The 12,750-nt window shown below is 33.7% G+C and overlaps 1 protein-coding gene across 1 annotated transcript in view; it reads right to left on the reverse strand.

The window, feature by feature from the left end:
* The window catches only part of EXOC2 (exocyst complex component 2), a 137,424-nt gene that overhangs the window by 76,359 nt on the left and 48,315 nt on the right, over positions 1-12,750 (reverse strand). The window contains 4 exon segments of the mRNA XM_062570039.1: positions 5,120-5,238; positions 8,035-8,137; positions 8,638-8,719; positions 8,813-8,958. Of these exon segments, the coding sequence (XP_062426023.1) occupies positions 5,120-5,238; positions 8,035-8,137; positions 8,638-8,719; positions 8,813-8,958 (450 nt within the window).

Raw genomic sequence — 12,750 nt, forward strand, 5'->3', positions numbered from 1 at the left:
TAACACTTTAGTATTCAGGTACCAGGTTTGAAAGTTCCCAGGCTTCAAATTGTAAGTTCAAAATTCAGAAGAAGCAGCTCAGCGTACAGACAACCCAACGTATAAAATACCAGCACAATCTATTGTTCAGCCATCTCTTGCTAGAGATTTAGAAGATACCTTTCTGAGTAAGCATAGTGCTTTTCCAAATGCTAAGCTTTATATTCATAGCCATCAAAAAAAGTTCTTTTTCCTGCCTATTCCATCTCACGCATCTCCAGTTCCCTAATAAATAAATATCTATATACTAAATAACAGCAGCAAAGTGGCTCTACCTGCCTTAAGTTCTTCTAGTGGGTGACCTGAGGTAACAACAGCAGTATGTAATCAGATTTATAAAATGAATCTATCAATGTTTCAGGCAACTAACCCAGAGGAATAAAATTAAGGTTTCAAAAACAATGAAAGAGTATGAATGCCTATCCCATTCGCAAGACTAAAATATATAAAATAGAAAAATATTAAAAAGTTAATAAGTCCATATATTTCCAAGCATCACTACATCAGTAGGGCTAGAGCTGCAGCCAGTTCCGAGTCCCATATCCATAGCTGCACCTTTAATAGACAAATATGCTAGTACTAGAGAAGGAGAGGATAGTTTAATGTAAGGGCACTAGCATAGGATTTTTGTGATCTGGGCATCCCTTGTACTGTCTAATGTTTATATTACATCTTTGACTATGCTGGCTGTTCTCTGTGTTCTGACTGCCCATACTTTCGAGGGCATGGAGCAGGAGAAATTTTAATTCACAGTCATATGCAGATATTCACTCATTCCTTGCAATATATAGGTTTGGATTCTAACAATTTTTCATAATATTAAAATGCTCTGCCTGCATTTTTTTACTTCAGGAATCAGAAGGTCTGTCATGGCAATACAGACTAAGAGATGGATGGACTACAAGCAGTGCTGGTTGCATAACAGTAGCTTTATCTGAGTTTGCTAATGAAGCGTTATGCTACATAATTCAAGACTGATCAGCGAACCAATAGGGTTGCTTAAGGCTGAGGGGAAATAGTATATTAATACACAAACAAAAGTATTCCTCAAATATGCCAGACCAGACAGTCTCTGGTGCTGGTTTTTAGCAGTATAACAGGCAGCCGTGAAACACTGGCTAAAACGTATCCTCCCATGATTTGCTTCCCCATCCTCCATGCCTTCTATCACAGTAGTCCTGATGCCAAACATGAAAGCCTGTAACAGCAGCTTGTATTAATTTCTATCCTTGATCATTGTTTCTAATCTTGCTTTCAGTGAAATAAACTGCAAAATGCAAACGTTGTACAGGACTTCAGAAAACTCCCTACCCTACTCACACCATTTGATAATAAACACAATCTATATTAATTTATTAATCTAAATCAATCTATTACAGTCATCTAATCAGATAACTATATCTTTTATGATCAATATCTATTAAAATCAGAGGAAACTACTGATTGAACAATTTGGTGTTGCACTTGTCAGCCTTTACTTCAGGCTGCCACATTATTTGACACAGTTCAGCATTGCCTGACGTACCTTTCAATTTTTGGAAATAATGCTAGCACAAGTTGAGTAAAGCGAGAAAAAAAGTAGTATTTGAAACACACAGGGCTTCTGTTAGTCCCAGAAACAAATTCCACGAGTGAACTCCAAGACCATTACAGCGCTGTATACTTGTCCCGTGTTGTTCTTTTGAGCTGCATCAAGAGACTGTGCTGAGCTATGACACTTCACAGTTCTAGGACAGGCTTCGCATTTAGACCAAAAATATACTTAGATATAAAAACTGTATATTATATATATATAAAAAATTATATATATAGTATATAGTATATAGTATATGTACTATATAGATACACCATATAGACACTTAGATATAAAAATTGTATATTTTATATATATATAAATATATAATTTTTGTATCTAAGTTTGTGTGTGTGTATATATATATATTATTATTATTATATAATTTGCAACTTTTGTATAAAACTTCCAATTACTTCAGAATGTATAGCAGCTTACTCCCTTTTTCAACTATGCTTAACAAAGCTTTGAATGGACAAGGGGGCATCATCGGGTAAAGAAAAAGAGCCTGCAGAGGATGCAGAAAAGTAGATTTACTTTTTGTCAGTACTGAAGATTTGTCCTGATTACCATCGCTAGTAACCTAGAAGAGATGGTACACCACTGAACTCTTACAGAAGACAAGAGAAGATTCCATTTACATATAAGAAAATGAAAACAAAGTTGTAATGGCTAAAGAGACAGCCTTCTAGTACTGCAGATACAACTTGAACAACTTTGTCTCACTGAGATTACACTCTTGGCCTGTTGCCAGTGACGGTATTTGGAGGAACTTCTGTGAATTCACTTAGTTTTACTTTATACATTGTTTAGCAAATAACTGCCCTCCCACCTCATCTTCATCACAACCTGCAAATAAACTCTTTGAGAATGTTTGTTGATTGACAGTTGGCTACAAAATCCTGTCTAGGAATATCAACAGAGGACTAACCAAAGACTTTTCCAAGTAGGTAAGAAAAGCAAAGGTTCTGGTCTAATTCTGAATACATTTCATATGATTTTAAGGTATTCAAATTCATCAGGTGTAACAACCTGGAGCACTAGTCTGCTCTGAAGTTTATAAATTGAAAGCAAAAATGCTTCTGGCACAAAATCAGTTGAAAGTTGAGAGATAAAGCTTGAGCACATACGCAAAAGCAGACACACACTCTCTGTAGATTCTGTTATAGAGGTTTAAATTTACTATTCTGAAGAGTTTTCATTCAGTCAGTTGGAACCTACAGACTCACAGTCAGCAGAACAGTTAAGACTAGCCAGAAATTATTGGAATGTTCAAAGTAGAACAATAATCTTCAGCTGCATATTCCAGCACTTTCAATATGAAGACTACCATCTGCTAGATGTATGTTATAGATGTGTATTATTCCTTTTCAAAAGGGAAACCCAGAAAAAGATCTAATGCACTTTTCAAGGAAGTATCAACCTTATGACACACCTGTGCTGCCAAATGCTTGATACATGAAAGAATCTCTTTTAGAAACAAGTTTTAAATGGAGGAGTTGTGTTTGGAAATTTGTTATTATCTTTACTTAAAAATAGCCTCTGAACTTATAAACAGACAAACCACATTTCTGACTTCTTTAGGTTGGTTAGATTTCTGTAAGTCATGCGTAACCAATTCAGTACCTGTGAGTGAAAAAACACGTATTTTCTATTTGAAAAGCATACATCTACTAAAATAGATTAAAATACATTCTATGACTCTAAACACAATCAATGTTGTTCTACCTGGCAGTTAATATCACTTCTGCCAAGTCGTCTTTTTTACTTCTCCCATATGCTGTATGCCAAGATTGAGGTTCTTCAGAAAGGAGAAACTGAGTTTAGCAATCTTCCTTTGCTCCTCTAGATACTATGCAATAAATTCCATCAGTTAGGATCAATTTTTGAGTATTTTGCACTTTGTAGAAAAACTGCATTGGTAAGCACCACACACACACACACACACACACACACATGCATTAAAAAAGAGAAGCATGAAAGGAGGTTATTTAAATGAATGAGATGAGCTCATTCAGGTTGAGAGGTTGAGAGTTTCAAGACAAGCTAAAGAATTTATCTTCCATTAATTTACTGGAACATGTTTATCAAAAGTATACGGACTATTAAAACAAAAAAAAAATGAGCACTTAGTATGTTCATGCTTTTATTTTTCTTGCTAATAAGCTGAGATGTCTATATACCATTTTGCAAGTGGAAGGAGGAAAAAGAAAGCTTAGAATTGTTAATGTGGACATTTTTAAATGTGAGTTTTGCTCTATGACAGTTATTTGGTGTTAGAGGCAAGAGAGACTTAAGCTTTTTTGAAGGAGGGATACGGGAGGGTTTTAGAACTGTTCCAAATTTTGACCAAGATTCTAAGAATCCAGTCTGGTGTTCCAGCTGGTCCAATAGCACTCAACACCATTTTGTAAAATGAATGCATTCTGTACACCCTTTAGGCTACAACTTAGAAATGCGCGGTTGACATCACTATCATATTTTAAGCATCCAGCAAATCCTATACCTGATGTCATAACCTTTGCTAAAGAAGTCTAAACATCCTGCAGCAATTTTTTTAGCACATTTCCACAGCAGCTCCAGTAAAATTCTTGTGGTTTCTTGAAAGAGATCATCTTATTTGGTTTGGGATACACATGCAGTAACACTAAACATGGAAGTTATCGACAAGCCAAGAGGCCAGATTCCAATATGCCTATTTGGAAATATCAGCAAATTCAGTAAGACTCCTTGAGAAACAAGACACTACTCATCTAATTTAAAAATTGAGTTTTCAGATTTTACTACTAGAAATGCCAGGCCGGTAGCCCTCCCACTCATTCCCTCTTGAAAATATATCAATGCGATGGACCTTGTTAATTGGTTGCTAATTTGCTACAACACCTGAAAGCAGTATTTTATGAGGGTATTTCTTCCAGAAGCAACCCTGGCAAAGACATTTATGGAACCATCTATGCATTCATATGGCTCTAAATAGAATATGGGCAAATGGGATATTTAGACAACCTCACAGGTTTGTGCCTGAACAGCGTAATCTGAGTTTTGAAACTGCACATGAACAAAGAACAAGGAAAGACCGTACTATCATCCACTGCATAACAAGAGACAAACACACATTACTCCAGAATGCCCCAGTATCCTGCACATTCTTGTACTGCTGGCACAGAAATCTAACTGGTGGATTCAGATAACAATATGAATTTAAAATGACCCTACAGAAATGTTTCTAGAGGACAGTAAACTTTGGATGAATGACTGAAATGTAATGCTTTTCCCATGTAAAGAGCTTAAAAATTATAAATTAAACAAAAAGAAAACTCTAACCACTGTTTTGTTTTTATAATATAGTGGACAAAAAAATATAAGTCAGTATTTAACTTTGCAAAAAGCCATCAAAATTGAGAGGGGAAAAAAATCCAAATATCATTTGTACACTAAAACTTGTCAAATAAAAGGCAATGCCAAATTCCTCAATGTCAAATATATATAACAAAAACATATCCTTGCCTTTTTGTTCTTTAACATAGCTCTCCTTACAGTTGTGCATGAGCTGCAGAATCCATTGATGTTGAGCACCAATGCACTGCCAAGCAGGGTCCCCAGGCGCATGAAGATCAGAAAGATATCTGTAAAATGCAGTCCAAAAATCACAGCTTTGACTTGACATATTGAAAGCCTCATTAAACAGACCAAAGACATATCGAGAAATACCTCCTTTTCACATCATTTTAAAAATTCAAAAATGCTTGCTAAGACATATTCATACCCAATGCAAATGCAAGCTTTGCATTCACCCTTCCTAATTTAGTGAAGCAAAGTTCCATCTAAAAATACCTTGCAGAAACAAACAAACAAAAATATTTATATACTTGATATCATGTTTATATATATTTTCAGTTAAGTCTCTGGTTAAGTACTTGAGAAACCAAGTTCTTTGTCTGCTAGGCTCACAGTTCAGCACTTTACATTTCACTTGGAATCAGTGATAACAACACGTAAAATATAGTATTTTTCTTCCCACTTTATAGGTTCTGACTGTATCATCACGTAACAGGTAAGTATAAAAGGAATTAATTTTTGGATGATCATTCATTTTAGTACACACATGCACAAATAAATGTAAATGAAATTCCTGTTTGTTTTTTGCATTAGGATGTATGTGCATAGTGTGAATATATACAGGATAAGACAGGAGATGGGGCCTTTTCTTTTTAAATGGAATTTCTAACAAGTGGAAGCAAAACACCTTCTGTTTTTGGGGAGAGAAATGTGTTCAGAAGACAGTTGTGATTGCTAAGAGAACAGAGAAGTAATATAGTCCAATGTATGGTATTCAAGACTCTGACAACAGTACTTTCAAAATAATACTTAAAATGCAGTAGCTGCTCTACTATTTCATGTCTTCCATTATATTCCACAGTAATTAGACATAAGATATTCAAAAATTCAAGATGATCAAGATGAAGTACACTGATTTATAATCTTAAGCACTGCAGTGAGTGTATAACCCCTTCAAAAAAGCCGCCTTACTCTAATACTAACTAACATTAATTAGGACTGTATTACAAAATTCTGACTTTCAGAGAGAACTGTCTACAGTACTTGAACATGCAAAATAAACTGTTTGTCAAAGTACGATCAGTTGGATGGATGAGAAGATTACACAACCAACCATTTTGAAAGAGTGATATTTATAAATTATGAGCTTGAGTCCTTCATCCATGTTCAGGAGGATACAGAGTCTTTGTTTGGACATAAAATTAAAAAAAAAATACTGCTGGCCTTGGAAAAAATGCATCTCCTTAGCTGTTAAGTGATATGGTAAACTGTTTCTGAACAGCATAATATAATTAGCAGTGTAAACAGAGTAATAAAATAAGCGGAGAATATGGATTGAAGCCTAATCATAAAGATATGTACTGAATTTTTGAGAGGAAAAAACATGGTATTTCAGATCCTGATCAGTCTTAGACCCTGCAGACATACAAAACAAACATCGAGGAAGAAAAAAAACCCCACAACTTATAGCAGTTTTTATGGAAGTTATTTTATGAGGAGGATTCTGTTAATTTAACTAAAGTGCTCTGAAGAAAGCTTTCTTCACACCTTGCCTCCAGGAAACATACACAAATATAACCCCATTAGAATGGCTACAGTAGCATACACTTTTTATGCAGAGCTTTTGTTAATTCATTAGCATCAAATTATTCAAGATTTGTGCACACCTAACTCTCTTTTGTTAGTGTTCTAGACGTAGGGTACACTAAGGAGTTGCATCAGGTACAGCTCCAATTCTTTCAAAGAGTTCTTGCAAGAACTCGTAAGTCTTGGCTCAAATAAAGCAGCTTTTCTTTAAGGTTTTCAAGATTGATTAAAAAAAAACAACAAAAAAACCCAGTAACACATTCTTCACAGGCTCAGAATGCTCAACCACTCATCTCAAAACACAGTTCTATCAATTATGTGATACTTATATGACATCCAAAAGAATAAGACATTCTATGTGCACGTGTGCTGGTTACTGTCTAGTGTCGTAAGTAATGGGACCTCAAATACTGCAGTTTGTCCTGTGTGGATGGGCCTGGCTAGCACACAAAACACCAAAGACTCAAACAGCTGTCAGAGAATTTTAAGCATGCCTTACATAGTATTGCATTTGGTCTAAATTTTTTAAGATAATTTAAAAAAACACTGGGAATCCTGAACCACAACAGGATTCCTACTAATGACTAAGACTCAAAGGCTTTGAAAGTAAAGCATTTTCAAGTCTGGTGCCAGGGATCATAAGGCAGACTAAGATCTACTGGCATAAGGAGATCCAACCTACTCACGTTAGTAAGCCTGAAACAAACTTCAACATCAGCTTTAAGGATGACAGAAAAACTGAGAATTTTCATGAAAACTGGGGAAAACTGTTTATGCTCCAGAAATACAAATGAACTATATTATTTAGGATGAGTAGTAAAAGAGCCAAAACTGAATCTGAATGAAAATCTGGATTAAAACATTTCTGATACTACTGGACTCACAATGACAATATGAAGTCAATATGAAATATAATACACATTAATAAAGATTTTGAGATCAATAACTTGTGATTGTTTCAGACTAGACATGCAATATGATGGTTCAGAGAAAGCATCAGAATCTAAACCTGAGTTTAAGACTAAAAAAATTAAATTAAATCCCAGTTATCTTTCATCAAGTTTTCTCATTCTCGAAGTGTTCTTTATTATTCAATAAATCATCATGTAGTATCTATTGTCATTATTCATATACTCATAAAATCTTAAAATTCCATATTTATAGCTTTAAAACATTTGTGTTTACATCAAAGTAAGAATATTCACTACACTGTTAGGAAATAGATTTAGATATACATCCAGTATCATGTCTGAAGAAGAAATTAGTCAAATGATTACCTTATATAACGTTTTTGATCATGCAATGTTGATGGAGTTTCAAGCAGCTTATCCAACAGAAGTTCTCTTAAAGCTTCAATTCTGGTTTCAACTTCAGCATAATCTAGGAGTAGGGAGAGGAAATAAATCCAGTGTGTGCTTTCAGCAGTAGTGGGAACTGAAAATAAAGTTATTTTTCTAGCGCACTGAATCCTTTTGGACTTAATGTAGAAATTGATATAACTCATTTTATAGCAATTAACATATGAAAAGTTTGAATACAGCAGTATTACAAAACACAAAATTTGACTTTGAAGTCTTTCCAAAATATGCCAGTGAGGTACACTCCAAACTGTATCCTTTAGTTACTGAAACCTGTTACATGTCCGGTAATACAAAGCCTCAATAATAAATAAGTTAAGTTGGCTGCAATCTCCTATTATACTTATTATTTTCTGGTACGTATCTCATTTGGAAACCTGCCAGAAATGCTGCTAAGAGCAATTGTTCAAAATCTAAAAGAACATATAAACAGAAGCTGAAATCCATATAAAACCCCTTAGACCATTATGTGTTTTTAGCCTTGCAGTTAAAATACTGTAAGTAAATAATCTCATATCTTACATTTTTTGAATACCTGAACCTCTGTCTTTCCAAACAGCGATTTGGCTTTTTCATAGTCGTTAATAACCACGTCATAATCACCCTTAAAAATAAACAAATAAAATTTGTATTTGTCATGAAAAAGATAACGTAGACTAATTTCAAGAAGGAGAAAAATATTTTAAAAGAATTATACCTTTTGGATATTCCTTTCAATATTTAAGGGAAGGTTGAAAAGAAATTTAAAACGCTGAAGGACATTAAGTGCATTTCTTGTTGAGTCAGCTTTGTCCTTGCGACCCAGCACTTCTTGGAATAAGGTATCTGCTGTGTTACTGGCTCCTATTTTAAGAAGGATCAAAATAAGAAAAGTAAAGTAGGTAATCAGTACAAACTGGACACAAGTTTTCCTCATTTTAATGACTGGCACATTCATTCAAGTTTTTTAGAGCAACTGAAAAATTATTGCTAACATTTTATTTTTCTGTGTGTTAACATTTTGCAATTTATGAAATACTATTTCAAAGTGAACTACTTTGTTTTTAATTGCACGGGGATCTTACCACATTAAAATGCTTTCACAATCCCTTATTTCAAAAGCTTAACTTCGTTTCAGATATTTTATAGTTTGCTTTGGCTCCTGATCTATATTTTACAGCTAAATTATGCATCTCAGGATACAGAAAAGTCATACAAAGTTTTCCTCTTAGAACAGTATAATTTCATTATGTTAATTAATGTCATAGCTTGAAGAGTTATCACTGTGGGTTTTGTGAACAGAATTTTGGGGGTTTTTAAATTAAATCTAAAGAATAATTAATACTACTTGATATTTAAATAAGTAGTTATTCAAAGTACCAACGATTAAATCATAAACAATAACGTTTTTGAGACTATAATTAGCTGGTCATTGTAACAGAATAAACATAAGAATTATGTTCACATTACTTTATATCTCTTATCAGCTTCATTGCACATAGAATCAAGCTCTCGGTCAACAATTTCATACAAAAACGTTGCTACATTATGTATGAATATTCTTCAATAAATATAGTCTTAAAATCTTTTTTATTCAGACTACAAAGTAGACTACCTTGTACTACAGATCCCCCTTAATTTTCTTTCACTGAATAATATAATTTCGTTTATAGAAGATTTACATCATATGCAAATATTTGCATTTTTCAACTTGTGACTTATTTTTAATTAGCCAGAGAAGCAAAAAAGCAGAACCGTTTCAGCCTTTTTGATCGCTGCCTGTAAAAGTTTCTACATTATCTGGTCTAGTGACTATACTTTAAGCAAAGATGAAAAAAATTACATCAGTCTCACTGGGTGGCGTGCATGCCATTTTCTTTAGTCAACACTGTGGGTGGCCTGCTCATGTTAAAAGTAGTCTTTGTGAAATAATTGTTATATCTAAATAATGTTTAAACTTCATTGAAATTTTGAAGCCGTGATGTAAAAAAATGTTTTGTGAGGATTGCTATTTCTGCTGCATACTATTTAGTGTAAAATACTTTAATCCATTAAGGAGAAATATACAATGAAACAGCTAGCTGGACATTTAAAGGCAGACCACAGATAAAGTTGGTTTTTCTTTTCTTGAGGTTATACTAGAGGCTTGTTTCATAAATCCTTCTAGTAAACAAAATTTGTTTTGTTTGAATTCATATGCTTTTTATCCACTCTTTTAACAGCCAAACAGCAAGCAATATACTATTTTTGGCGATTACCATTACATTCATAAAGCATTTTTCTTTACTCGTTACAAAACAAAACTTTTTAAAAGGTAATTGAGACCGGTAGAAATTGCAGTGATATCTATCTTTAGTTTAAAACAAAACACATCTTCATTTCTTTAAGACATAATTTGCTATAGAAATCCTCAAGTAAGTGATTTTAGATTTTTTTCTATGGACTGCTATACTTAAATAATTTGTTTTAATCTCTAAATGTCTTAATCAAATTCATTACCCTGCAGAAAGATTTTTTCATTTTAGATTTAAAAAAAAAAAAGGAGTAAAATGTCCTCCCTTCTTCCCTCCGAAATCCTTTTTATATTAACAACCTTTATCTCTTCATCACTGATGAATAAACTAAACATAAATAAAAGTCCATGGATAAAGATGCAAGACCTATGTTGATTAACTGTGTTTTCATAATAGATGCTCTGCCTACTGTATACAAATTTTCTTTTTAATTTAATATAAAGCTCTAACAGTTTATCATAAAGCCCGACAAAAACACCACATAATGGAGAAAATTAATCTCTTTTAAGATATAATTCTTTGTGAAATTAATTATATCACACCATATATTTTTATAAATACATAAATAAGATATTGACTAGATGTATATGATATTTAACTGCAACTTCAAACACTTCTAATTATACCTATAACACCAGATTCTGCAGCTACTATCCTATGCCGTTTCAATCCAACAATTTGGTAAACTGTTCTAATGTATTCAGATGCTGTAGAAAACATTCTTAGTCTTAGGGCACTCTAATCAGGCTCATAAAATATATTTCTCAAGATACGCACCTACAGTAAATAAAATGCAAAATTTGATTAATGATTTGAGGACATATTTAAAAACAGGCCCTTTAACTCATGGATTACAGAAGCACTTGAAAGTCAGTTCTTTATAGAAGAGAAACTAAGGACACTTTTGAATGGCCAGAAAAGAAACAAGGCTTTCATCCTAAACTACTTTGCATAATATTGTTTACTCTTTTTAAATCCCTGTATTCCTACCCCGCTGCCTCCCACCAGTCATGACTTGCAAAGTATCAGGAGGAAAAGAAGCCAATTCTTTTAACAGCCGAGCTAAACCTAATACTACTCTGAAGTGGCTGGCACAAATTCCCCTAAAGGGCCTGCTTGCAAAAGATGATCCTAATCATCCGCATACAGATTTCAGCCATTTCATTTATCAAATGAAAAAGTGATTGTATATTACAGGTAGGTCTGTCTCAGTCTGTGAAAGATAAAGTGAAACCAGCAATGGTTTCACTTATTTATGCTAAAATCTGTTAAATATTTTTGTCAAAGGGAAAGTGCTCTCTGAAGGATCTGTGTTTGGTGCATGGCATGGTATTGAAACAGAGCAGTGCGGACTGCATCTACAAATGTCGTTAATTGTTTCTTTCTCTCTACCTATTTGTATCAAGCAGATTTTGACACACAAGCCATTCAGATGGCAAATACATGTATGTCAGGTTTTACATTCCAGGCAACAAAAAGATGGGGAAGAACAACATTCAAAACTGCACCTTTGCTGTGAACCTTAACATATTAATAATGAGCAAAACTAAGGCTGTTCACAAAAAACGAACAAACAAATCTGCTTTCCTTCTGCTCCACATATGAACAGCCGTGGCTTATATAAGAGAACAAAAACAGTGAATTTCCATGTCACTTTCTATTTTTCATAAAATACACTCAGAATTTCCAGCACAGAGTCAACTATCTGGATGTCATTCCTGCTTATTGATACAGCACTAAGGGAAACATCCCTTCCTCTGTGAAAAAAATCACAATGAAACAAAGTAAAATTATCTTGGCAAAACTCCCAGAATTAAAAAAGTAACTTTTTGATCTGATGAAACACATACCAAACTGCAGTAAATCCAAGTAATCTTTCTCAACAAAATCCTACAACTAATATACAGAAACACAGAAAAGAGGGTATTGAGAGCTTTTCAAAAGTTTCTAAAAGAATACTAAATCCAAGTAGTCTGAATGACAGCACATTAAATGCAAAATACCTTGTTAATAGATTTTGTTATTGGAAACAGAATTTATATTTTTCTCCTTTACTAAATGTTTTTTACAGCCTTACTATCTAGTTTTGCTCATTGTTCTACAGCTCTACCCCCTCCATCTCTTTTCTTGTACACTTAAAATTGAGATGTCACCAAAATTCACTTAAATTAAATGCTGTAGGTGACTTTTGTTTTTATTCACTTTGTTGTCACAAACTCAATCCTTCCTCCACTGAAATTCAGGTCAAAAGTTGCCACTTTTTCGAAAAAGATGTAGTATCGCACCCTAAGACCACTACCATCAAAAGGGAAATGTAAGAGAGAATGCAGTTTTTTGCTTTCTACCATATTCCAAGAAATAT

This window comes from Rhea pennata, chromosome 2, assembly GCF_028389875.1.
Source record: "Rhea pennata isolate bPtePen1 chromosome 2, bPtePen1.pri, whole genome shotgun sequence".
Taxonomy (NCBI): domain Eukaryota; kingdom Metazoa; phylum Chordata; class Aves; order Rheiformes; family Rheidae; genus Rhea; species Rhea pennata.